The following is a 27,930-nucleotide window of genomic DNA, read 5'->3' as shown; positions in this document are numbered from 1 at the left end:
ATACTAAAAAGTATAAGTACTTCTTAATGGATATTGTAGAATTTTGTATTTGTCCTAATTTTTCAATTTAATTCTTTGGATTTGAAGAATGCATCTTTTCTAACGTCTTTTAGGGTCAAGTGAATCATTTTGTATATTGTTGGTGAAACTATTTACTATCATTATGTTTCTATGATTAGAACGCCTCATTGCTAGAAAATTGAGTAGCTTTTTTTATATATACTTTATTGTAATTACTACTATTATTTTGTAAATGTTTTATTAAGATTGACCCTATTTTTATTTTAATTACTTAAATTTCAATAGTTGCTATTTTTCCTTAAGTTGATGAAATGACGTGGTGTGAGTGGATATTGTAGTTTTTGATATTATTGCGGATGATGAAATGGCGAGAGATTTCATGAAAAGTGAGCGTTGCGAATCGTATTTCCACCGTGTCTTTATTACATACTTATTGTTCGTCCTCCTTGGTCTTTTCTCCTCTCACTCTTCTCAGTGCTTGTTACATTAGTTTTGATGGAGTTATTAGTGTATCCATGGTTCTCTTCTCTCGCAAATATTTTAACACAACCAAGAGTAGCACACTTTCTCTTTACAGCTCTAAGACATTAATGTTTTCAGTAGGTAGCATTGAATCAAACTTTATATATCAAGCTTGTATAGGAAAATCCAGGTTTTTGGGGCCCACTCAAAGTGCAATCTAGTTTAACTTACACGTTTTAAAAACCTGTATAATGCGTAATCATACAAACTGAAACCAGTTCAGGTGAATGGAAATCTTTGAAATACTTATGTCGATTCAAAAAAATAATAATAACATAATGGTTGCTGCATTTTTTAACATTTCATTTTTGAGATATTGCATGAGCAAGGATTCCCACAACTTAATGCGACGATTCCAGTTATATAACTGTTTTAGGGGAGGGAATTAAGCTTAGCTCAATGGTTAGGCCTTTTAAATTCCCACGCGGAGATCCTGTGTTCGAATCTAGTTGCTGGCAATTAATTATTTTTCTTCCTAGAAGCTTCGAACAGCTCACTTATTCGATGATAGATTGACATTGTTTCTGTAATGAGAGCCGGAAACACGTAAATACACTAATGGATGATTTTTAATAAAACAATTTACACAGGTTTTGTGAGAAAACAAATTACCTAGGTAATTTCCACACTTTGCAGAGTTCTGATATATAAAAACTATTATTTGAACAAAATATTTTATTTTACAAACTGTTATAAAATTACAAAATATTTTCTGAATTTCAACGATAAATGATGCAATGTAAAATATTTTAACCATGTTAAGTAACCATGAACCAATGAAAGATTATCCTCAGCACAATCGTAACCTTTGCTCATGAACAGTAAACAGGAAGGTAACAGCATTAACACTACTACAGGTGTGATGTGTGTAGTGGTTGAAATGAAGCACTCTAACTTTGGATAAATAATAGTCAATTCACTTTTCGATGAAATTATAGTAGAATTAAATAATTTTAAAAGTGTGAATTTAAAAAAGCGCCTAAGATTAAAAACCTTAATATTATAGTAATTCATGTAAAAGAAAATGTTTAGGTTTCAGTTATATCGAGATAATGAGTTGTAACTTACGTATGCAATTTTTTTTCCTCCACGAAAATTGAATTTTATGTAGCGTTTGGTTCTGTGATATTTGTAAAAAATTCTTTTATATCACACTTACAATTTGGAGTAAGAAGAAAAATTAGACTTCTGGAGTTGTTACAGGTAAACAGTAACCTTTATTTCATTATTGTTGGATTTATGAAAATGGAACTGCAATAAAATTGAAATTAACTTATTAATTTCCTCCAATTTTAAGTATAAGAGAAATCTTTTAAAGCTTTAAAAGTATGCAATGAATAGTAGTTGGAACAGACTATTTATTTTATTTACAATTTATAATTTCTTCCTGGCTTTTTATTTGAAAGGAATTTGAAAGTTGTCCGACCTTAATAAAATAATTATATGCTCAAGCAGTCTAATATTAGTAATTTTGAATGATACGTTTTACTTGAACTTTTTTTGTATTTGCGAGTTAAAAATTATATAGGTAACTTATATATAAAATAATTGTATAAGAGGCTTTTTAGTTCCTTACTCGACACTTTATCCCTTATCCCTATGATGTGCAATCATATTTTAAAGGCTTCTTAATATTATTTGTGGTTTCTTTTACCTTTAGTAAGTATTGATACAATGTGATTTATTTTAAGGAGAGAATATTAGACTGTTTAATTCTGCTTTTTCTCATAGTTCTTGCAATTTAAAGATCCTAATTTTATTTTTCATTTGCCATTAAAAGTTTTGTATCTTTTTAAAAAGTTAATATCTTTTACAGTAAATTTGAGTTAATTCTTCAAAAATAGATACCATGTTTTAAGGGTTCCATGAAAACGTACATAAGTTCTGGCAAATGAATTCCTCTTTCTTGTAGAGGAAGAAGGAGAAAAAATACGTCAAATATGGAAATTTACTCAAGGGATCTTTTGTAGCTTTATTTACTACTGAAATCGTAAATCAATAGGAAAGACCAAGAAAATCTTAGCATACGTCTGCATATTTGGTTAAACCCTCGTTACTGGAATGCATTTTACTACAAGACTTCTCTCATAGATAAACATGTAGAACACTGAACTTGTATTTGTAGTAAGCTTTCGATGAATTTCAGGCCTCAGCTGCAAAAAAAAACAATTGATTCAGTTTGCAGGAATAGACAAAACAAAATGACGAATTTCGGAAGTGGGATCCATTCTTTTATTATACACGTGCGGAATTCTTGAAAATCTTTGTATAAAAAAACTAAATATTTGTTAATTAGAACTATATGAGATGTAGAGAGTGAAATATCTACCTGCACATTATTACTTTACATTGAATTTTTTTTTTTTTTTTTTTTATCTATTACTCATCGATTAATTTAAGAATTTTAAAGAATTGTTCTACTTTCATCACCGGGAACTCACAACTGACGTAATTTATTTTGTTTCACTAGTACATATATAAATAACTTTGATAAGTTGAAAATAGAAATATTTTTTCATTCCGTCACAAACACACATCATTTATTTATTTTAATTGTGCTCTATAAATACGTAATTAAAATTCATCCAGCTGATAATGAAAATAGAAAAGGAATGGCGTATAACTTGCCTGTGAGTTGTCAGTCTATACAATCTTATTCTTTTGATAAGAGCTACTGTTAAACAGCTATCAACTCATTAGTGAATTCTTGTTTAGTACCTAGTGTTTTAGCCTGTTTCTACCACCAATTAAGGTGTATTTCGTATTGGCACTTCTAGACTCACCTATCTCTTTATAAACCAAATTTATTTTCTCTTCTCAGGAGCGCAAATCTGCTCTTCGTACTGTAATATATATATATAACTTTACTTTAAGCTCTCTTTTAATACACACCGACGCAAGTTGGTTTCTTTATTTATAAAAACTCCGCCTTAGTCCGTTTTACTTGCTATTTTAGTCTCGGCACTAATCCACCAAAATCATCGGTGCAGTTTTTAACTAATGAAATCATTTCATTTAAACCATCATTTTATAGATATTAACAAAAAAATAAAATAAAATACGAAATACTTGATAAAATTTATTATTGTACAATATCTTATCATTTTAATTTTTGTTGTTTTTTTTTCCTCGTAATAATATTTTGAAAATAATTTGTTTTATTCTTATAAATAAAAGCGAAAATAATTTCGATTAATAATAATTAAAAATGAACAAAGTGCCTGTAATTGTACTACTTGCCAGTGTGATGTTCTTGTTTTGGTGGTTTGGAGGTTTACTGGTTCTGTTAATGTTACTAGGAACAGCAGTCAGTTTGTTGTATACTCAGGTAATTGTCTGTTTTGTTTTTTTGAAAAGTGGCATTTGTTTTCATTGCAACCAAATTACAACCATTCACCGAATTATTATATGTACATGTCCAAATAGTATGTTTTTATTTTGAAACTATCCCACATTTCTTTGTGAACATCTCTCGATATTCTCGTACAATTTATTCATCTTTATGTAAATGAATTTCTATGAAAACATAGTATTCGTTGTTTGCTAGAGAATGTGTGTTTAGTAATTGTGTAAAACTTTTTTTACAGGTTGGAGGAGTAAGCCGAGTATCTGAAAGACTGGGACAACTTGAGACAGCTTCTCAAACCTGGAGGTCACGAGTAGAACAGACTGATGAAGTGCAGTTCACTGTGGCTGGTAAAATGGGACAACTTGGGACACAATTACTTCCACCACTGCCTCAGCCAAATTTATATAAATCTGGTACGTCAAAGTTTTTTACTGCTTACTTTCTCATACTTCAGTTAGAAGGAATTTGGTGAAGATCTTGTCAAATGTTTGAAGAAGACCATGTCACTTCTCGGATTGGTTAGGGGGGGGGTCTGCCCGTCTAATACAATTTTTAGAGTAAATATCAAGACAGCATCGATTCTCTATGAAGATTAGTTTCTTTGCGAGTTTAACTTTATTTATAGCACCCTGCGTTGGTCAGAACTAGGAAGTTAGTTCCTGTGCTAAGTGTGAAGAATTTCTTGAGTCAACAAGGCCTTCACACTGACAACATACTGTCCGTACCTTTTTCTGGCAAAACGTGTTCTGGCTATCCTCAACAATTCCAGTGGATACATGAGTTTTCTCAGTCGGCAGTGAACCGTCAGGAAGAGTATGTCCCGGAGAGGCGCCCGCTTTTATTGAATAAACGCCTTAGTAAGTTTAGGCGAGAAGCTGATAAAACCACAACCATAAACTTCTTCGCCGGCCTCAGACCTGGGGTTTCCACTCTCACTTTCCAGCAAGTTGTTGTATATCCATTCTTTGATTGGATAAAGGATTCGATTTTCCTGAAAACTCCTAAGGACTCCTCCCAGACCAGCGAACTTTGGATTTATTTCTGTTGTTGACTTGATTAATTTTTGATTATTAAGTGAACTCTGTATAATTTTGTTGTTTGAATGATTACTACTACAAAATTGTGTTTGGTAAGTAAAGTGCATGCTTGGGTGAAAAACCACTACCGCTCGTATCTTTTACAGTATTCCATATTAAAATTTGCTTACTCAAACTGCAACTGATAATTGAATGACTGCTTTGGTCTTTGAACCTTAATTAAAATCTGAATCAACTGTTTTAATCAGTGATCATAAATATTCATAAGCTTCCTCCATAGTGCAGAACTCTTCACTATTCCATGGAACACAGTAATTCGCATTGGTTGTTTATTTTACAATTCGAGCTTTTCAGATGGGTGATTTGGAAAAGTAGCTCGCTTCTCGTCCCTTCCTCTTCCTGGAAAAATTTAAATTAGTGTTTTATATTTAGTGCTTTCCATAGATTTCGATAGAAGTCTGTTATACTGAAAATTTTTCAAAATAGTTTCAACTACTTGCAATATTTCTAAGTCCTACGTACATTTAATTTGATACATTTTCATTGGGATACGTATTTTTGAAGGTTGTAGCAAATAAAGTGAGTCTCACACTGTATAGTTTTGCTCATACAAATTTGTAATTACTATTTTTATTATAATCATCTCATTATGAAAACGTCGGTTTTTTTTTTTTTACTAGAGTTTTCTTTGTTCCACAGATGGTATTGTATCTGCGTCAACTCCATCAGTGCCTAACAGTTTGGCTGCGCTCATGAAAAGAAGCATTTCGGTTACCGAAGGTAAGGAGGGACAATACTAATTTCATGTATTTCTAGGAACTTACTGAACCTGTATTTTTTAATGTTAGCCTTTTATTTTCCTATATTTTATAACTGGTTTTAAATATGCAGGAGAAGAGCTTGAAAATGGTGATAGCCGACCAAGTATACAAGTGCCAGCTCCTTATGACGACAGCTTTGCTGCATTTTTCACTAAAGCCGAAGATTTGACAAGTCCTTCAGAGCTAGATGAACTTGGCGAAATAAATTTTGAAGACATTTCAAACCAGTCTACCCAGTTGTACGTAGTTTTAGTTGTTGTCTCTTCAATTTTTTTCTTTTTGTAGTTTAAATTAAATTATTGTTGTATTTTATTATTTAAAACAATATTTATATATTGGGTGTAAGAAAAGTTAGCATTCTTAGCTGTTTTACTTTTAATTTATGTTAAAGAAATAAGTGGCCAAGTAATGACAGAGTGTTGTTACATTTCTATCCAGTTTAAAGTAGGTCAAGAGATCTCAAGATTCTTATCACTTTTCCTGAACCTTATAAACTAATGCGCAATATGCAGCACAATCTACAAAATATTGGCTCCTCTCAACTTGAGAAATTTCTCGAACTGTGCAGCCATTGCTTTTTTAAAAAAAGTTTCAATTTCGCCTGAATATCCAAATTTCTTTAATTGATTTCATAAGTTTTCAATTTACTACGTTTATTACTGAAATTTGGTGAAAAGAGCATGTGAAGTAGTTAGAATTAAATCATCAAAGTAAAGTATTAACGCAGTTTTACAAAGCAGTTTTATGAATATTTAGGTATATAAAGTTATTAACCAAATGGATTATAAATTTTTGCTTTATCTTTCAACAGGTTAGTGCAAAGGCGAAATGTACGAGTACAGCGAAAACACAGATCCACGAATCCAGTTAAAGCATTAGCTGCTAGGAATGATCTCAAAAGTGAATACGTTGAAGTTAAAACAGGCGTTGCCGACCGCGAAATTCGCAGAATAAATATTGAAAAATGTATGTTTTATGTATTTTATATTTTGTAAATTGGTTATGGCTAATGATGGAAATGTTAATTTTTCTTAAATTACAAAATTTGTAAAACAGTGAGCAAGAGTTCTGGATTTGCTATGGAAGCCTTAGCAGGTCTTGCTTCAAAAGAAGATCTGAGTGCTGTATCATTGAAGAAACCTGAAGATAGTCTGCCCGGTAGTAAACAATGGCCGAGACCGCTCCTGATCAGATTGAAAGGGCGAAGACATGGTGTCACATCACTGGTTGCTTGCCATTATACATCTGTCAACCAAGGAGATTCTTATGTGCTAGTAACTGATAACCAGGTCAGCTGATTCCCTATCGAAATTCCAAATACAATCATTTCTACGATGCCTTTTCAGCATAATAAATTATTTTTATTTGTTTAAATACTTTTTTCTGTACCAATTAATTTATTCATACCAATTATTTATGTTTACTGTTTAGGTGTTCCATTGGATAGGAGAATATTGTAATATAATAGAGAAGTCACGTGGTACAGAAGTAGCTCAAGCAATACAATCCAAGAAAGACCTCGGTTGTACAGGTGCCTCTGAAGTGTACACTCTTGAGGGTGGATCATTTTCTGAAAAACATCGTCAGTTCTGGAGACTTCTATCTTTGCCAGAAGATTTGATGCATTCCTATAAAGGTAATTATTAATTATGCATTTTCTAACTAATAGTACTTCTCTCAAAAAATAAAAAGAATTAGTCTTTGGTTTCGTCTAATATCTAAGCATGTGTTGTTATTGATTGAGATTGGAGTTCTGGGGACTCAGTATTTTTTTTTTTTTTTTTAGAATTAGTCCCTAGGTTTTGTGGGTGAAAAATGATTTTACTCTGATAGCCTTTTGTGCCCACTGCAAAAAACTGCAGTGGTTTTTCCATGGTTTTTTGCATATCCGTAGGAGGCTCCCAAGAACCACATTTCAACCGTTTTCTCTTGTTTCTCGAACCCTTAGGGTTTTGTATTTTTTTTTAGTCTCATCTGGAAATACCATCACTTAATAAAATTTATGTGTGGGTTCTTTTCTTGCTTTTCTTCTGTCTCTCTTCAAACATTCCTTTTTTTTTTTTTCTTATGAATATCATAATTTTGTTTCAAAGAAAGGCGTCACAACTCACGTTAGCTGTAGATCTCTTGCTTCAGTATTTTCTGTAGTAATTTTAACCTGAAAAGTTTCAATGAAGTGATATATTGAAGGTTGTTGTTCCGGGTTCTTTTTTCATGAACTGTCCAGGTTTGAAGAGTTAACAGTCCAGGACTCACACGATATTTGTATGAGGATTGGTAGGTGCTTTATTGAATGAAATAAGAAAATTATGTTCCCAGTTCAACTCACAAAAATGTTCCATCCAAGGTATTATTATTATTATGCCTTTTCGTATCCCACAAAAAGCGAATGGGATTCATTCTTATTTTTTTTTAATTTATAAATGAAAACTAAAGAATTGATAGCTCAAAAAGTAAACAACTTTTTCTTTTTCTAAATTTTGCAGAGAGAAATTCTGCTTAATATTTGCTAATGCCATTATTTGTTTGAATAATAACTACCATTACTGTCAATTGTTTGTATTAACAACAGTAATTTTCAATATAGATAGTAGAATACTAGAATGTAGATTAAAATTATGCATCAAAACAGTGCATTTCTTCTCTTGGATTGATTTCAAATAGAAATAAATACTTGGTATAATAGAATTCTTCTGGACTATACTGTATACTAAAGGGCATGTAATAACTTAGAGTTATAGCACTTAACTTTCTTGCCCTTTCTTCTTTTCCATGTATATTTCTTCATTACAAATTACTCACAGACTTCTTCCTTTTTTACTTAGTAAAACATCAGTTTTGCAATTTTTTTTTTATAGTTTTGCCTTTAAATTCTTTTTAAAAGCACTGTAAATATTGTTTACATTAGATACAATTCCAAAATTTGTAAAATGAATAAAACCAGTCACATAATGTAGGAGATTCACGTGTAGTTTTAGACATAGAGCTGAATTCTTAGTTCCAGGTCTGTTCCATGACTTTTTAAAGTTGTGTTTTCTAGGTAAGTTTAGAGCATTATTTAATTTAAAAGAAAATAAATAAAAAAGAAATGTTTTTGTTAATATAAATTAAGATGTATTCAGTATATCTTCAACTTTTCTTGATATCTGGATGGATCGCACATTTCTTTTAATCACCTTTTTCTTAGAGTCATATATTTCTTTTATTTGTTTGCCTCTTACATTTCTTGATGAATGGTAAATATAATTAAAAACTATTTACGCGATGACCATGATAATGATTTTCTTACTGATGTCTTATTGATCAATCTTTTTCTGAAAAATATCTGTAAAAGTTGCTTTTAATACACAATTTTTTGTGTAAATATTGTCAACGCATGAGGCTTTACACCCATTGCTTTGTAAATTTCTCATCAAGTTCGTAAACAATTCATTTTGAGCTTTTCCCATTTGCAATTAGCTTTATTTGTATTTATTTTCTATAAGTAGTTTTGTTAAACACAAATCTTAGAATATTTTCTTTCTTACTTTTTATGCATTTATATATATTTAATTTGATTTTAGGTGAACAAGCTGGCCCGCCGAATGAAGATGAAATTTATGAAGTTGCGATTGCTGAAACATTTGCCGTATATGCGGTAGAAAATGCACTTTTGGTTCCCGTAAAGGAGTACTGGGGTAGATGCCCTAAAACTGAAGTTCTAGATCCAAATAAGGTTTGTGTTAATTGTCTTCATTTTTATTCAAATTGGCTGCAGAATTTATGCCCCACAATAGCCGAACGGTTAATGGAGAATAACCAGGAGCTGACGGCGATCAGATAGATATAACAAATCTTCAATTCTAGTTAACAAGAAAACCTGTGTACTTCACAAGAAATTGTGGTGTACCTTTCGTCGTTGAATACTTAACTTTTAAACTGTAAGTTTTTGTTAAGAAAGTTTTTGTATATTTTGAATAGTTTTATTTATAGTTTCATAGGAATTAGGAACAATATTTACACATCATACAAATCTCTGAATATGATCTCGCTGCGAACGTTTGCCTTTATTTCGTGCAATATAATGAATCACTCCAACGGTCCCTCGTCTTAAGCCGGGGTTTAGAGGAGGTCTCACACTACGCTCTTAAAGTATTAAGCACTGCGTACTAACTCCCAAGATACGCATCTACATAATTAATATCGAACAGAATGCACTTCATTCATCTAAATCGGTTCACGCATCGATAATTTGAAACGATTGCACTACTTTCCCTGGTAGATGTAACAGCAGGATGACACTGCAGTGTTACGTAGGAAAGCTTTCACCTCTGCTTCCTGCCAGATTTTATCAAATTTGGGTGTAGATTTACCGAGTTACTAGTAATAATAGTTTTAGAGGGGGCCTTATGTAGTGTGGAAAACTCCCCTTCTTAATTGTGTAAAGTGACAAGAGCGCTATCAGCTCCAGTAATCGCCAGTAAGCTCTCCAGTAATTCAGCAGGGGTAAAATGAAAAAACGTCGAGCTTTTTAAGCCCCTTTAAGCTGGATTAATTGTTAATTATTAATTTGAGAAAAAGTAATATATTTTCTTTTTTTCAGGTTTTAGTTTTTGATTTTGGCACCGAGGTATACATGTGGGCTGGAAAACAAGCTGAAAAGGAAGAACGAAGGCAAGGACATAGACTGGCACAGGAAGTGTTTAAAAAAGGATATCGCAGTGATTCTTGGCATCCAACAGGTGTGCAAATAATTTGAAATCATTTTTTCAGTATGGTATCGCTTGTCCCAGTACTCATCACTATTTAAAATCTAATTTTGAAACCGAGTAATTGATTTCTGTTGCGCAGGAATAGCATGGTTAGATCGCCAGATGTCCTGCAGAGAACGTCCCAGCCATAGTGTATATTGTAAAACTATACAACACATGGAACCAGTATTGTTCAAAGAGAAATTTCTTAATTGGCCAGATTTTGGCAGAGTTATCAGAGTGTCTTCTCCTTCTGGATCCAACAGCAGTACTAATGGCGCCAGTAATAGGGGGGTAAGTCTTGGTTAAAAAAGTATCTAGTTTATATCCCGCTATGCAAGAAGTAGGGGACACACCAAATCCAATTCAATGGTTTTTTTTTCAGCAATTCTAGTAGAATTTCTGTAATTTAAAGTATACCCAACAAAAAGATAAAGATACGCTGTAAAAAATACTAAGTAGAACTCGTTGAAATAATTGCCTCAAACTCAACGTCAAATAAATCTAAAATCTAAAATTAGGAGATACGTAGCAAAATGTTCTCGGCAGAGCATCAAATCCTGGCCTTCTTAAATAATGAAATGTCTACCTCTATTTATGCTGTTTTTTGCTTTGAGTATAATTGTACCTCTTTAATAAAATGTTACTGCAAAAAAGTAATTTTATAAAATAGTAAGTCGCAAGTATTCGTTCTTCAATTTTACGTTTTCTAAATTACAATATTAATAAAATGAATCAAACTAAGAATAATGAAAAAATAAATTATTTTTAAAATTAAAATTTCTTTTCAAATAAATGTAAATTTATTTATTATATTTATTTATTTATTTGTAAATGTATAAAATAGGTATTTGATACAAAACCCTAAATAATAATCCATTTTACGTTTGATTTTAATCAAATCATAGACCGTGGCAACTAGCGTTTTAGGCAATTTATTGAATTTCATTAATTTCTGATATAATAGCAGGATTTTATACTGAGCCGGTAACATATTTAACCTTAAACATTTGTTTGTTATATCCTAAAGTGTGACATCATTTCAGGATACTGACGGCAGTGTAGAGGCTAGACCATGTGATGTTGAATCTATGTTAAATTGGAAGTTACCCGAGACAGATCTTGTTATAGAAGGAACCCACCTTGGTAGAGGAAAGTCTTACTATGATCCTGAGGTGAATTTTTTTTTATTTTTTATTGCTAAGAAAATTGTTAGTACAGGTTTCTTGTTTACTTAATAAGTTTATATTATAAATAAATTTTAATTTTTTTAGCGGCGATTATTACATGAAGTTACCACCGAAGAATTAGCTATCTGGCAAATCAGGGACTATACTAAAACTTCTTTGGATCCTTCGAGTTTTGGAGTATTCCATGAAGGCGAATGTTATATAATTTATTGGAAATACGTTGTTTCAATAACAGGTGCACATACAATATAAGAGCCATTGATATTTGGTGTTTTTTTTTTTTTTTAAATTGATTTTCACTTATTCCATGTTTGATGTTTTGGTATCAAGTCAGCTTTTACCTTTGTTTCTTTGGTACAATCTTGTTTTAAGAAGCTTGTCGTGAGAACACATGAAAATCACAGATAGCTAAAACATTGCATTTCAGTTGGATTCTGTAGTTTCGGTTAAAATCTGTTAACCAAGCGTGGTGTAATTTGCTGCTCTTGCTGCACTTAATCATTTTTTTTTCACGGTTGTCTCGGAATAGGCTCCATTTAAAATCGTAATCATCTTTATTTATCTTCAGAAATGTAATACTCTTATTTTTCTCAGAAAGTATTTGAAGTATTTCCTAGAAAAATATTGAAATATCAGGAAATTATTGGAGTTTTGGGTGAAGAATTACAAGAATTTAAAAAACTATAATCTCGAGTTTTAAGAACAGTTACGACAGTTTTCTAAAATAAATATATGAGCCACACACTAGTTTTATTTATCGTAGGACCATTAAACGTTTAATTAATGTTAATAAGGCCGTCATAATTTTAATTATAGTAATTGCAATAAGAGAAAATCAATTCGTGCAATTCACTTGATTGATACCCTTAATATGTTTCATTTTTATAAAAGAATATACAATTTGGAATTATGTGATTATATTATAACTGAAGGTCGTGAAATATCTGGCGCACCTTCACGTCATGGTGTTACCGGTCGAGAACGTATCCTATATACAACGTGGCAAGGAAATAAAGCTCCTGTCCTGGAACAGGGAGCAGCAGCATTGTTGGCTGTTGATCAAGGTGGCGTTAACAACAGTACCACCAGCAGTGCTCAAGCTTTGGTGTGCCAGGGTCAAGAGAGTCCCGCTTTTGTTACCATGTTGCCTGGACCTTGCGTAATACTGGCTGGCTTCAGGGATCAAGAATTTGAGGGTAAACCATTTGCCATATACGTTTGTGTAGAAAGAATGGTATGTGTATTCTGTAATTAATAACCAAACATATAAGTCTAAATAGGATTATTTTTTTTTAGGAACAACTCGTATGTTCCTTTGCACTGGAGATAGTGACGATGAAGGGTACTTAGAAGAGGTGTTACCTCAAGCAGAATCTTTAAGAAGCAAAGCGAGTATCTGGCTGTTAGATGTAGAAAGTGGAATGAGTTACCTGTGGCATGGCAATACATCTTTGCAAAAAAGTAGAGAGGTAGTTGTGACTAGCCTTTAAAATAAATATATTATCAAATGTTATGGTTTATTGGTTTATGGATGCATATTAAAATAAGAATCTCCTGTTTCAGGTTGCCCAAAAGTCAGTAAGTTACCTTGTAGATATTACACCAACAGAATTTGGCGTTGGAAATAAAGTGCGGTTATCTTTGGAAGAAATCGAAGAAGGAGAAGAGCCTGAAGGATTCCTAGGAGGTAATAAATAAGATTAATAGATAGATTTAAAATTAATTCTGTATTTGCACCGCTCGAGGAGAAATACTCGTTTGAGGGACCATACGCACGAAGTAGTGTTCTTTTTACAACGAATCGAACTGCGAATGAGTGTATGAAATTTTGTGATTGCATTTTGTTCTTGATCTTTTCTCCAGAATATTGCTTTAACAAATACTTAGATGGTGGAGTTACATTCCTCTAAAATGAAAAATACGATAGTAAGTTTTCATTAAGGTTCCCTAAATTTTTCTCTTTCAGAAAGAGTGTCTTTTCTCTTTAGATTATTGTGGTAAATTAACATCAAGGATTTTTCTTGAATATTTTTCAATTTAATTATGAATAGTAAAAGAAAAACGGTTCTCTGCGTCAGTCTTTGACCATGAATGGCAGTGTTTTACATTTTTTTCTTGTTAAATAAATACATTATTATAATTATTAAATATACTGCTTTTTCAGGATGTGATGACATTGATAGATCGTTATACAACTCTTCTCTACTTCATGATACATGCGAAGAAGGTGCTGATGATAAAACAAGTTGGTCTTTGAGAATGTATCACCTCACCTCACTGACAGGGGAGTTCACTGCCTTGCCTGTGATACCTTACAGGTATCATCCTGATCTGCCAACAGCATACCCATATCGCCAGGAGCAGTTATATGATGTTAGCCAACCAGGTCTGTACTCATGCGTTGTATTTTCTGATACACAATTCTCTATTTTTTTTTTTTTTTTTATATAAATGTGCAGCTTGATTGAGGTTTGAAATTGATGTAATGAAATCATGCATAAATAAAGCATCATTAACTTTGTCGTATTTGAAGTTAACCAAATTATTAAAAATTAATACTAACGACTCGTGTCTTTATCTTTTAGGACTGTTGGTAATTGATGGCGGTGACAAATTGTGGTTATGGTGCGGCTGGTGGGAATCTGGTTTTACAACAGACACCAGAGGCAGTGCTTGGTGCAGACATCTGGCTGAACGCAGAGCAGCAATGACAAGTTGCCTTGACTACTGGGCCAAACGAAATCGCTCATCGGATACAAATACCAGCAGTTGTGTGTTCGTTGTGTGGGCTGGATTGGAACCCGTACAGTTTTCTTCATTGTTCCCAGTCTGGGATACCTCAAGTGAAAAATATAATAACGCAAGACAATTCAACATTGAGGTAAATAGAAAAAAAAATAAATATATATTATATTTAGTGTATATTATTACAATTACTTAAGAGAAAAGTAAACTGTTATTTTCTTTATTGCAGGAAGGTCACTTTGAAGGTGAAATGAGATTAGTGGAAGATGAATTAGCTAAAGAGAGAAAGACTTATCCAGTCAGTGAATTGACATCACATCCCCTTCCTGCAGGCGTGGACCCAACAAGGCTTGAACTCTATCTTCAGATTAAAGACTTTAACGTGAGCAAATCTTAATCTGTACTTAGTATTATTATCTTAGTATTATTCCTCCTCAGTGGTAGAAGTACCCTACTCGGTCCAAATCTACTGTGGGTAGATACCTTAAGACGTATACCTAAATCTTAAGTACACTTAAGGGTTTAAATGTGATCAGTGTTTCATTATTTCATACGACATTTCAAATATTTATGAACTCTCAATATGAATAATATACAATCTAAGAGATCTAACAAATCGGTGGAAGTACTTTTCTATTTGACCCGTGCTGTGACCCGTAGTCGATCTTCTTGCCTTTGTGGCGAACAATGGGAAAGATAAGGTTATTACAGCTTACGATTATTCGAAATTAAATGGGAGATTGGACATGTTTGATGATGATATCTTTGTTATATTATGTACACACCGGGCAGTCACATAACGTCCATAATCGCTGTATGTTATGATGAAATGATGTAAGATATGATATGATGAAAAAGCGTATCAAATTTAATCAAGATTCTCTCAATATCAGTGGTCTTTTATCGTGCTGTTATAACGAGATTATTTATTTATTATTTTTATTAGTAAAGTAACTTCTTAATTTTTCTTATCTTATTAATTATAACATTTTCATTAATGGTTGGCTTCTTTTATACAGGAACTTCTTGGAATGTCCAAAGAAGAATTCCACGAATTGCCCAACTGGAAGAGGACAAATCTGAAGAAGAAAGTAGGACTTTTTTAAGATGGCCATAGTTTATATATAATACTTCTTTAAAAGAATAAGACGAACACTTGAATTTTTTCTATGAACACGCTGATATCCTTTTCCTTCCTCATTTCTGCTCCTGGTACTTTTCTTCCCGTTTTGTAAAGATACGAGATTTTATATACAGCAAATATACCTCCAGGGGCAGAAGTTTTGTACATTTTTAAAGGCTGTGACTTAATTGAAATTATAACTGAATTAATTATATAAATAAAAGGAATCTTATATATATAATTTATAAATAATATACATAACTAAATATCATATTATATATATATATATATTGTTTTATACATACTAATGTAAAATAAAAACAAACAAATTGCTATTTTATGTGTAAAAATACATTTTTTTCATCGTAAATCTCATTAACTTTACCCTTTCTTTATTCTACTTCTGTTTGGTATATATGAATATTCAACTAATAAGCATTAATTAAGTCGTAATAGTTCTATATTAAAAAAGTTTCTTTTTTAAATGGCTTTTTGTGGTTTTTACTAAGGAAATTACACGTCAATGCTATCTAGCGGTATTCATTAGAACTATTAGGAAAAGTAGTTTACGTTATTGCCGCTAGATAGCAGGAGAATTCACTTTTCTGAGTTTTAAAAATCGAGGGCATTTAGATTTTCACAAAAATCTTTTTAAAATTGTATGCCAGAGCTATCTAGCGGCATTCCTTAGAACTGTTATGCAAGTAGTTCAAGTTATTGCCGCTAGATGGCAGTAAAAATTCACTTTTTTGAGTTTTATTAATAATCATAGAACAACGTATCTCTTACAAATAGAATAGAATAAAATATTTCAATATTAAACCTAATACTTTAAAGAGTGAAATTTAATTAAAAATAAAGAGAAAATCACTGGGAATATTTACCCATATTAAACGTTACAAATTAGCGACAGTTAGATAAGAATATTTGACAATTCGCCCCACCCTTCCACCCTGCGCGCTGAATTCTACTTATACAAACCGTTTGCAACATGGCTTTACGAGAAGGAAGGTTCATTTAATTCCATAATTACAGCACAATAACTAATTATTATTCCATAATTCTACTAAGAATTATTAAAACTAATCTAATACCACTTTTATGTAATAAGTAAGTGCATTTTTTTGGTAAAGAAATAATTAAAAAATGAAAATGAATGCAACTGCATTTGTAAGTTCTAGAGAAGTTTAGTTCAAGGTGTCGTTTCTAGATGGCATGAAAATGCACTTTTCTAAGTTTTATTTTTAACAACTGTAGCACTTAGCACCTTTTTAAACAAATAGAATATTTTATTCAATAAAATCAAACATATCATTCATAAACTGTTGAATCTTTAACAAAGAACGAATATTATGTTAAAAATTCTAAATAAAGATAGAATTCGAAAAAACTTAATGCGAGGTTTTCAATTTTAAGGAAAAACTATTTATTTTCTATATGTTAATTTAATTAAAATTAATACTATTCTCTTCTGAATTATTTGTGGTCCACTTTGAAGCTGCAGTGTGACCAGTCAAATTTATTAATTACACAAATTATTTTTTGGCAGAACGTTTATGGTAATTAAAAGTAATTTTGTTTACTGTAAAATTCAATGCAATTTATCATATGATGCTCGTTATCATGAACAAACCTCGGTGAGAGTTCACAACTATGTGGCTTCCATTTTCATTTTTTCCATGGACCACGGGAATCTCATGAATTAATTTAAAAAAATAAAATAAATAAAATAAAAAACAGATTTCCAGCATATGTATATATTTATAATTATTAAGAAATGTACATTTCCTCTCAAATATATAATATATGAAGGAAATTATTATGGTGACTACTATATACAATTAATATTTTAAACTTTTTTTTTTTTTTTACATTTTTGAGAAATTCAAATCAAAAGAATTAAAAAGAAGGCACCTATGTTACAAAAGAAAAAGAAATTATTATTTTTTTGAGATTAGAATTTAGGAAGATATGTTATGTACAAAACTAAATAAATTTCGTATTAAGAGATCCTGATATAACAAACACTATTATCGTTTTGTTCTGTCTTATTTGAAAATAAAAAAAAAACAACATCAAATACATTTTATTTTTAGATAAGTGCATAATCTAGAAACATACATATTGTTATATGTATAATAGACATTTATTTTTTTTAAAAAAACTAATTTATAGTAACTGCATATATTACTATAAATATTTTTGTAGAAATTAATGTACAACTCCACAAATGTAAGAAAAAAGAAGTGAGAATTACGAGGGGAAAAATACAAGTACCCTACGCGATTAACCCGGCATTTAGAACACATGGGAATATAACTTTGTTGTAAGTGATTCAGAAGGAACACCGTTTTATTGAATGGTTTTGAGATGGATGAAATAACTAATTTGCCGCAGAACTATAAAACTAGAAAATCAGTATATTGGGGAGACATATAAAAGCAATAGAATAGTGCTTCAGACTGAAACTCTTAGGCTGGAAACATAGTGGAGCGGCGCGCAAAGCGGCGATGATAGCGAAGAGCAAAGCGGCAAAAACAAAAACTAGAAATAGATAGAGTTGCTCTATCTTCGCTTTGCTAGCCACTATGCGCGGTCCCATATGTTTACTTGTGTTTGATTTCGCCGCTTCGCTCTTCGCTATCATCGCCGCTTTGCTCGCCGCTCCACTATGTTTCCAGCCTTAGTAAACCTTTTTCTGAATAAAACAAAAACTTTTGTACAATTCTTCAAGGTTTAAGTGCTTTTTCAATGTAATGCACGGTTTTTCTTATTTGCTTTTAACTTTAACGATTGTTGAACCTGTATTGCTTTAAATTCAGATTTCGATAAATGAGGCCTGACTGGAGCAGCAAATTTCTTTACTTTTTAGTTTCTCCTATGATCTTGAAAATTAGTCCAGATAATTACTTACACTTTTGTATGGCTAAAGAACACTTTAAGAAATGATCCATGCAACTTATCATTTACATAATATTAATAAGTATTAAATTTGTAAGAGACAGAGAAAACTACATAAAGAACAACATATGCTATACATACAATCTGTAGATGGTAGGGCTGTTGAAAATTTAAAAGTGGCAAATCGCAGAAACATTTAACTCTTATTGTTAGGGGAGACTCGACCATGTTGGTTTAATCTGAATATAATCTAAGAAAATAGACTTTTAAATCAATTTTCTGAAAAAGGACCCTCGATTAAACTCCAAACTTTTTTAATCTGTAATGTTTATCTCAATAATTTTACTATAGGAGAATTCATTTTATAAGCAAATGCTGAGTGGATTACTGCAGGGTCCTGGAGCTAACTTTAATCTGAACCCATTCCAAGCAAGGCATTGCAAAATGTCTCATATTATAACCAGAAAAAAAAAAAAAAAAAAATGGTTGTTCTACAAATTGCAAGAATGCAGGCTAGGAAATATAAGGCCAGAAGACTGGTAGGGGAGAAATAGACTAGATAGTTAACTGTTCAGGAATATTGGGAGACGATGCGAGTATCCAAATTTTGCAATTCTAATACTGACATCCAAACTCTACTACGATGAACGACAGATAAAATTAATGATACCTACATTTTCAAGGTTTTTAAGTAGTAGCCCAAGCTATAACAAAGGCTATTAGGACGATCAAAGGCCCAGTTTAAATGACCAAGTTTTTATTTATTTATTTATTTTTTTAATGATTTAAGGCGCGTCAACATCTAAGGTTATTGGCGGCCGGAGCTTTTTTCAGTGCACTGCCGGCCTCCGGAGCTGTAAGAAGCTCCTAGGAAGAGAAAATCTAAGGGTCAGCAGCTGGATTCGAACCCGGGACCTCCGCGTGGGAGTCCAGTATGCTAACCTCATAGCTAATCCCTTCCCCAATGACCAAGTTGAAGCACAAGTGGGCTCGGTAACGAACAGGCTGTGAAGATGTTTATTTCAGGAAGTAGAGTGTTCGGCTGATCGTGGAAGTAAAACGAAGAAACTACCTGTGATTCTCACTAATATTAGTGAGTTTCATTGCTATAGAGGTATTCTAAAGTATCTTATTAAACGGAATTGCACAAAAAACAAAAACCATATTACGAAGATTTCTCTCACAACCTCTCATTTGATTCCTAACTGATCAAACAACCAACACTAAGAAACAAAAGGGGCTCTCACCGTGACTGGAAGTTTCTTTGAGGACGGAATCAAGAAAATTACCTTGAGAGAAAGTGCTATGGGCGTTGTTTCACACCCATTATTTGTGCACTCTTTGTTTCGCTAAAACGTTTTATTTTAGGAACCTCATAACCGTGTTACAACAAAGTTTATCTTTTAGTCATTAAGAAAAAGTATACATTCAAAAGAGTTGCCATCATTTCTACTCTATTTTATTTTAGTTTTAAAATAAGAGAAAAAAAAGTGAGAACGTACTCGCACAATTCTCCACAATATTTCTGTACATTTCTTGCTAAATGTATGCATACTATATAGATTCACTAGTGATATTTTTTTTGTATAGTTCACACAACACTAAAGTTATCACTTCTTTATATTTCTGAGCTGTTTCATGTCTGAAAGAAACAACATTAGACATAACCGAAGCAATAACAAGTAACCTATCGGTACTAGGGGGTATCGATACCACTTCACATTTTAATATAATTAGATAATCAATACAATAATTAATAAGAAAGAAAAAAATATTTAAAAATCAGTCATTATTTTGCTAAAAATATATATGAAATCATATTACGACTTTAATAAAAAAAAAGAAATCAATCTTTTTTTAGAGTGATAATATATGGTAGTTATTTACGTGATGAATCATACATATAGAAATGAGTGCATCAACCATTTTTAAAAGCATTAACAACAACAAAAAAAAAAAAGAAAAAATTAAAACATAATATTTTAAGTTACACTTCGGTTACGTAAAGAGATCGCCAGCAGATGGTAGTGGAGCTAAACCTGAGGTTACATCCGGCAACTGTTTCATATCAGGTAGATTATTCAAATGTGACATCACTTCGTGGCGTACTTGTTCAACTTTAATCAATTTCTCTTTGTATTCCTGAAAAGAAAATGAGAAAAGTTGAAAATTATAAATAAAAGGTAGATAAACGTCCGATTTTCAAATTGGAAAACGTACGCGGGTGCGGAAACATCCATTTCTAACAAATAAAAACTTAAGTCATTTTTTCTACTAAGATGGGATTTCCCGCTTCCCTCGACAAACCTCTGTAACATGATGGTTTCCAAAGTTGCTTAAGTTCAGATTATCGAGTAGGCGTAAACGTTAAAACAGTCTCGTTAACATTTTTATACATTAAAGCCTGAAGACTCCAATTTAGGCGAATTCAGCCAAGACTATAATTTGAGAATTGTACTGCAACTAGAAGATTATACTTCATCAAAAGAGAAAACGTTAAGAAGTCTTAAGAAAGGTAGAATAGAATAGATTAAATTAGGGCAGCCTCAAGGCCTACGCCACCGCGACCCCTATGGATCTCTAGAAAGGTAACTAGCCGAATTCCTGAGGAACTGCAACGAGGATATTTTGTACTTTTCTTCAAGATGTTGAAGGAGTTGTTGGAGCTGAAGTCCATAGAATTTCTAGAGCTATTGATTAATGACGACTTCGTCAACTTGATAAGAACCAATTCTTCAGGAAATTAGATCATATGTGACTGCAGTAGAAGGTAGAGGTAATTACGGCAGTGAGGTTACAAAATGCGGAAGTCAACGTTAAGGCTTGGGAATAACATGTATCCATAAATGAGCATGGCAAAAAGTAGACTCATTAATAGGTTAGCATATTAAGCTGTAGCATTAGGATTAACTGCGTATTCTATTACTAAGATATGCGCGCAAGGAATAACCAAGTTCTGTGCTCTGGTCAGGGTGGGCAATACTCAAGTATTCGAATAACGAATAAATTGTTAAACCTGCATTTTATTAAATGAATGAAATCAAACAAGCGCGACTTCTTCATTCGTAATCAATAGCCTAACAAATTCAAAATGTATCTGTTGTCATCAATTTGATAAAATACAGACAAAAATCTGTTTTTTGAATAAGGCCCATTGCCGGCTCTGGCAAACCACAGGTAACTAAAAATGATTTCCACTAAAATGGTACACATGGTAGTGACAAATAACTATACAAATTATCCGTCCGAAGGCACCCACCGCAATAAATTAATCTACATCAGTGGATATAGAAATAGAAAGCGACAAATCTGGGTCGGGCTGATTGTTCTTAAGTTTTAATACATTACTATTTCAAGAGCGCGGGCCCAAGCCTTGGTTTGGCTCTTATCTCTCAAACGAACTCCACAAAATAAAAAATAAAAAAACTCCTAAGAAGCCACCTCTAGAACAGCCTACAATAGCCCTTATAATCTCATGTATCTCTACTTCGTTCTGGCTAAATGAGGTTCTAGGTATGCTCCATCTCTATCAAATCGATGGAAAGTTTTAATGCACTTAGCAGAATTTTGATGAAAACTTGAAAAACCTTTTGTAAGATGAATCCATTTTATTTCAAAAATCATGCACTGTGAATTTATAAAATTGATTAATTCATCAAAACATTTGTTGTAAGCGCATTTAGTATGGAATAAAATAAGCGATTGTTTTAATCACTGCAATTAATATCTCAAATAAAAAAGATAAAACTTAAAATGATTTTTCGAAATATTTGTCACTACTGCTACTGTCAACATATTATTTTTAAATGTATGCAGTTCTCCGGACCCAAGCATCATATTCACTGCGTATTTACCTCAAGCCTAGCCTCAGCCTGTTGTAATAATTGCTTTTGCGAGATGGTGTAATCGTGCAACATCTGTTGGACTTTCCTCCTTTCGTCCATTTCCATACCAAGACGATTGTTATACTCGGTAAGAAGTTCCAGTGCAGCGTTTACTCTCTCGGCAAGTTTTAAAGCGGTTTCCTTATCTATTTTAAATTAACAATAAAGTAATTACATTTTATTAAGAGAAACAAAAACTGATCGCAAAAAATATCTTTATTTTTTTGTAAGAGTTATACAATTAAAGGTTATATTTTATACATTACATACATATATTTTATACATACCTTCCAATTTCGCCAATAGTTTTACTTCTGACACTTCTGGAGGCAATTTGGAAATTTTTTCTCGAACTGCCACATCAACAGAAGCAGAATTTTCTAGCTCCTAAAACATTGAAAAATACAATATATTAATAATACATTCGTAAAATTATTCTGTTAAATGAGGTATTCTGATCCTTATATTATAGAAACGTAACTTTCACATAAATGACGAGGGGGCTTCGATGATATTTTTTGAAATGTTAGATTCAAAATTTAGGTAAAACACCACTGTTATATAAATACCGGAATAAAAAACAAAACAGAAAGCCGTTAACAAGTAAATTTGGTGTTTATAATCAACAATGTTCAAGCTCATACAGACTCTTTCGACTCCGAATTTCGGAGACACTTATTTCTTTATTCCTTCTTATTTATTCATCTTATTTATTTATAAACTTTGTAGTAGAGCAGCATATTAAATTAACTAAATACATTTGAGGGAATCGTTCTCCCACTCATTCCCCCAAATCTGCCTTAAAAACAATTTTCATAGAAAACTTATTATAAAACAAGTTAAAAGAAATTTATTTTTTCAAAATCTTATCACTCAAGTGTATATGTTTATACTGAAAGATAAACTGTGAATAAAAGTACTTACTAAGAGAGCTTTAATAAGCTCGTCTACTTCCGGGGGATCGCCCGACGAGGAATGGGGAGAAAGAGTTACATGCAACTCTTTGGTACCGTCGACTTCCACCTCAGAAATCTTTCTTTCCCTTTCAATAACCTTTGGTTTTTGTTCTTCTCGTGATATTCTTGGTTTTTTGGTTGATTCTTGGAATGAGTTTTCTTCTACTTCTCTTTCTGGATCAAGAAAACAAATGACTGAGATAAGAAAATAATTTCTCAATTGCAAAGGACTTCCAGTAAAAGTGTAAAACAATTAGAGTGTGATATAAAACTGTCATAATTTCTATTTGCAAGTAAATTTTCCTTAGGCTTTAACAATAAAGCAAAAGAAAGTTATGGAAGTTCAGTTGCCCAACCCTTAATGGAAGGAGGCTCTTATTTTATGCTAAAGAAATCTATTCAGATTGTTTGTATTCATAGGTATAACAGAAATATCATTTCCATCTCTGAAAACAGCTTTACCAACCGCTAGAAAATCTACAACCAATTACTTACTCTGAATACAAATGATCCATTTAATAATAGACTATCGTAAATCAATGATTTCGAACAGGGAATTTTAAAAGAAATTAAATTAATTTTAAAATTCAAAAGATGTTTATCAAAATATCTGAAGAAATTATAATCCAAAAAGTTACCAAACAACAGAGGAATAAATTAGAGACTTTTCACAAAATTAATAGTAACTTTATAAAAGCTTGAAGCAGGCTCTAGATACAAATAGGCGAACCAAGATGCAGTTTGACCCATTCATTGCACTCGTAATTATCTTTTTATTTTTTATTTTATCTTTATCAATTTTGGATCTTATAGATATCATGTACGTTAAAGAGGAAATTATTTTAACATTAAGCGACATATGTAAGTTTCATAACTGCCTAAGCACAAGTAAATAATAAGAAATTTAAAGAATGGAATATTATTTTACGAGTTGAAGAAATTTAAAAAGTTAAAGATACATATAAATAAAAATGTTGAAATAAAAAAAAATATATATATATATATATATTACAGATATTGATATAAATATGCGAGAATTAAAAAATGTTGAAGTGGTTTCTGATTAAAAGATAACACGTCATATTTAGTAGCAGCATCTTTTGCAGTAGAATCTCAGTGCCCCTTTTTTAACTGCCATAAAAATTCTGGTACAAAGAGTTGTATGAAATACGGTAGAGCCTCCCATAAAGGACACTCTCACTAGCGGCCACCTCCATTTACGGACCAGTTTTTGAATTTTCCCGTTATACCCCCCTATACACTTTCTATACAAAAGAACCTCCGTCTAACGGTCACTCTACAAAGCGACCGTGGGCATTGATTTTGGGGAACGGATTATTTGTTTCACCTCCCACCAACGACCACCTTATTATTAAAAGTTCTTTGACGCCCTAAGCCTACTGATGGAAATCCAGTTCAATGGTTACTAAGATAATCCCTTTTCTCAAAAGAAGCCAACTATGCGAATCTTGTAGCAAGGATATAAAAAAACAGTAAAATTCATCTGATGATTAATTGAATCGGCGTTTTGTTTTATCATTTTCGGATTTTTAACTAAACTGGTTCTAACTTTTTTGAACCACAATCTAACAAAACTCTGTTAAAGATACATTAAAAATAAATTTCTTAGCTAAAAACTTAATGTACCAACAGAAAGCCAAGACAAATATATAAACCAATAACAATATGTACTTTTAAAAGAATCAAAAAGACCTAGAGTGAATACCCCAAAAACTTTCAACAACCTACGAACGAGCTCACAAAGAAAACGTACTTCTTTATTTAATAATTATTTAATTTAATTGTTTTACAAGGAATTAAATTATGAATCTATTTTAAAACTAAATAATAACAAGATTAGTAACAAAAGAAATAAAAAAATAAATATATATCACCTCGCTTATGAAATATTCTTTTAAACTCGTCAACTAATTTTCTGTCATATACCATTCTCTCATCCCAAATTTGTAACATTCGTTCTATCTTCTGTCGGGTCTTTTCACTTATAGTAGAATTCGCTATCAAACGAAATGCTCGCTTCAAAACTGGTATAAATTCTTTAGTGTATTCTGGTCCTTTTCTCTTGCTGTTTTGAATTACGTCGTTTGCCAGATACATCAATGTAAGCCGCTGCACTTCATTTCCTAAAATTAAGAATAATAATTTTTAATACACAGGTTTAAACTTTTTATAGTCGTGTAAGTGAGCTAAATTTTTTGTAGACATAATTACATTTTTAAAGCTATTCTATTTTAACATTAAACATTTTAAAAATTTATTTTTTTTTTTATTTTTTTTAGTTAAGAAACATTCGCCAATGAAGTTTTACTGCAACATTCTCTAAGAAATATTCTGAGGCTGGACGTAATTATTCTAAAGCAACTGAGCGATCAAAGAAATTATACTCATTTAAAATAAAAATAATTTAAAAAGCGAATGTTACAAAAAAGTGACAGAACATTAAAATTTGGGGGGGAGAGAAAAAAATATAAACAAAATTAAAACCTGCAGAAATGTAACCTAATTATACATACCTTTAGCAACTTCCTTAGACCAAGTTTTAACTATAAGTTGATAATGTTTCCTGTGGTGGATTAGCCATAGTGATAGTGTCTGTATAGACTGTTGTGATTCATTCAAATCTTCCAATTTTTTCTGTAAAACAGTGTCTGTAAATCCAGCCATAGTCACGCATCAAACTACGTGCTATGACAAACCACGGTCAAAAACTAACACTATTACACCAAAATGTTACACTTTCTTTAAAACATGAAATCATAATATACGTTAAATAAATAAAATCAAAAGAATCTGACTAAAATGTAAACGTTTTCACTATTAGAAGCAGGTGTTGTATGAACGCCACGGGAATGTCCTGAAATGAAAATCACTAGCAATCTAACTAACCTATCTAGGGGCTTGTGAGTTGCGCAGTAGGCTCTTTTTGACAACTGGTATTATTTTACGTTCTTGGTTGTAGGTCGTGTGTTCTGAGTTATTATTCTTTACTTCTCCTTCTTGAGGTTTTAAACTATTTTGCCATTGCAAATAATAGGGTTAGAGGATTTTCCCTCACAATTTCCACAATGGCCGCAAATTTGGACGAAGAACAAAGCTTGAGGGAATGCGAGGCATACGTCCAAAAACATTCTATTCAACAAGTCCTTAAGGATTGCATTGTGCAATTATGTGTCAGTCGTCCAGAAAATCCCATCACTTTTCTCAGGGAATACTTCCAGAAACTTGAAAGGGTAAGTTTCTTAAAATATTATAACCTGTTCTTGAGTTCGTTGTAACTACTATCTTGTATTTTTATCTATCATTACTCTTATCATCATGTCCAGATATCCATCTGAATATAATTAAATAGAAGTCATTAAATTTTTACTAACAAAAAAATGAAGTCAAATAAAAGTTTGCTATTGATAAGAACGAGTATCCACGGTAAATAACTCTTGTTCTACGTTTTCATTGATTGCTCTAATACTTATGACCAAAGGAAAGGATTGAGCACAAAGTGCAAAACTTTTATTCTAATAGTTTTGAGTTGCAATTTAGAATAGGGTTGTAGTTTTCATGATTAATAGCTAGGATCAATATACATGTGTTTAACACATCACAATGCTAATTGAATTTCTTAAACTAATTTCTCTGTAATTAATAAATTACCTGAATATCTACTTCATCAATTTCAAATGCCATTCTTTATTTCTTTATCTTTGTAAATACATTTCTTTAAAACAAATATAAACAAGATAGGTTTTAAACATGTAATCTACTTTGTTATTGAATAAGTCTCTTTCTTAGTGATTATAAAATTAAGTTCATATTAAATTATTAAAAATAATAATAGTACTAATAAATTTATTCCAAAAAGATTTATCACATATGCTGGGCAAGGTGGTCTTTGATTCGTTCAGCTGATGTGAATTTTTAACAAATCTGATACCGATTATTTGTTATTAATGTTTTAAAATGAAAAAAATATAGGTGATTTTTTGATACGATGTATCCGAAAACTAGAATCAGTTTCCAAAGGGCGTAGCCCAATTGGTGTGAGAAGTATTTGTGCAGATTTATGCGCAGCTTTTCCCAAGAAGGAATGCTGTTTTTAAAACTAAATAAGGCCATTTTATTTCTTTACCAATACTTTAGTTTTTAAGACAGTTCTTCTTCTCTTTGGTGATCTACTACATATATCGTGTAGTAGAATTTTAGGCCTAGAAAAACCGCAATCATTTAAAGTTTAAAGTTATTTCCTCTGTTTTTGTGAATAACAAATGTTTTTAGTCTACCGTTCTTAATTAGCCGTCAATATATATAGTTGCACGAGAATCCTTATAAAAACGGGAATATCTCATTATAAACCGTTGAATAGTGTTATTTATTCAGAATATTTCATAGTTCACCAAAACATATTTGTTTCATGTCTCTTTCCATGTAAATTTAACCAATAATTTTCATCTGGTAGTTTCTGACATAATCAAACTTTGTCAATGATACTCATCGATTATTATACGCCTGAATTTAATTAAAAAAGAGGAAAACAGAACCTTCAGTTTCAAATAATTACAGTGATCCCTCAGTTATTGCGATTAATAGGGGTCCAGAACCGGCCGCGATAAGTGAAAAACCGCGAAGTAGTGTCACC

General features: G+C 31.7%; 3 protein-coding genes and 1 long non-coding RNA gene across 14 annotated transcripts in view; 2 read left to right on the top strand and 2 right to left on the bottom strand.

Moving 5' to 3' along the window:
* The window catches only part of LOC141450661 (uncharacterized), a 249,567-nt gene extending 233,654 nt beyond the window's left edge, over window positions 1-15,913 (top strand). For 8 of the 10 annotated variants that reach the window (XM_074121292.1, XM_074121283.1, XM_074121334.1 and 5 more), the window contains 19 exons: window positions 4,131-4,305; window positions 5,629-5,709; window positions 5,821-5,989; window positions 6,562-6,716; window positions 6,807-7,039; window positions 7,182-7,386; window positions 8,749-8,790; window positions 9,314-9,465; window positions 10,333-10,471; window positions 10,581-10,774; window positions 11,527-11,655; window positions 11,755-11,905; window positions 12,603-12,866; window positions 12,967-13,139; window positions 13,234-13,357; window positions 13,835-14,056; window positions 14,256-14,551; window positions 14,645-14,797; window positions 15,435-15,913. In XM_074121292.1, the coding sequence (XP_073977393.1) occupies window positions 4,131-4,305; window positions 5,629-5,709; window positions 5,821-5,989; window positions 6,562-6,716; window positions 6,807-7,039; window positions 7,182-7,386; window positions 8,749-8,790; window positions 9,314-9,465; window positions 10,333-10,471; window positions 10,581-10,774; window positions 11,527-11,655; window positions 11,755-11,905; window positions 12,603-12,866; window positions 12,967-13,139; window positions 13,234-13,357; window positions 13,835-14,056; window positions 14,256-14,551; window positions 14,645-14,797; window positions 15,435-15,521 (3,144 nt within the window). In that variant the 3' untranslated portion in view covers window positions 15,522-15,913. The remainder of the gene's footprint in view (window positions 1-4,130; window positions 4,306-5,628; window positions 5,710-5,820; window positions 5,990-6,561; window positions 6,717-6,806; window positions 7,040-7,181; window positions 7,387-8,748; window positions 8,791-9,313; window positions 9,466-10,332; window positions 10,472-10,580; window positions 10,775-11,526; window positions 11,656-11,754; window positions 11,906-12,602; window positions 12,867-12,966; window positions 13,140-13,233; window positions 13,358-13,834; window positions 14,057-14,255; window positions 14,552-14,644; window positions 14,798-15,434) is intronic. The other 2 variants (XM_074121307.1, XM_074121298.1) reach the window with 1 other exon arrangement.
* LOC141451166 (uncharacterized) lies at window positions 213-3,341 on the bottom strand. The gene is made up of 3 exons (XR_012456567.1): window positions 3,172-3,341; window positions 2,572-2,696; window positions 213-1,794 (listed from the first exon to the last, which is right to left on the bottom strand). It is a non-coding gene; the product is annotated as an uncharacterized lncRNA (long non-coding RNA).
* Window positions 15,914-17,279: 1,366 nt separating the features above from the next.
* LOC141450844 (regulation of nuclear pre-mRNA domain-containing protein 1B) lies at window positions 17,280-27,119 on the bottom strand. Of its 2 annotated transcripts, XM_074121693.1 has the most exons (7): window positions 26,949-27,119; window positions 25,814-25,934; window positions 25,175-25,423; window positions 23,248-23,453; window positions 22,611-22,710; window positions 22,294-22,469; window positions 17,280-20,581 (listed from the first exon to the last, which is right to left on the bottom strand). In XM_074121693.1, exons 1-7 carry the CDS (start codon window positions 26,979-26,981, stop codon window positions 20,438-20,440), a joined length of 1,029 nt encoding a protein of 342 aa, XP_073977794.1. In that variant the 5' UTR covers window positions 26,982-27,119; the 3' UTR covers window positions 17,280-20,437. The 2 variants fall into 2 exon arrangements, with proteins under 2 accessions (XP_073977794.1, XP_073977799.1); XM_074121698.1 differs by lacking the exon at window positions 26,949-27,119 and having other exon boundaries at window positions 25,814-25,964.
* Pka-R1 (protein kinase, cAMP-dependent, regulatory subunit type 1) overlaps window positions 26,366-27,930 on the top strand; it is a 110,091-nt gene continuing 108,526 nt past the window's right edge. The window contains exon 1 of the mRNA XM_074121678.1: window positions 26,366-26,530. Coding sequence (XP_073977779.1) covers window positions 26,366-26,530 — 165 coding nt within the window. The remainder of the gene's footprint in view (window positions 26,531-27,930) is intronic.

This window comes from Rhodnius prolixus, unplaced genomic scaffold (assembly GCF_049639745.1).
Source record: "Rhodnius prolixus isolate KJV_2025 unplaced genomic scaffold, Rpr scaffold_1, whole genome shotgun sequence".
Classification (NCBI taxonomy): domain Eukaryota; kingdom Metazoa; phylum Arthropoda; class Insecta; order Hemiptera; family Reduviidae; genus Rhodnius; species Rhodnius prolixus.
This window is presented reverse-complemented; position numbering and strand designations above follow the sequence as displayed.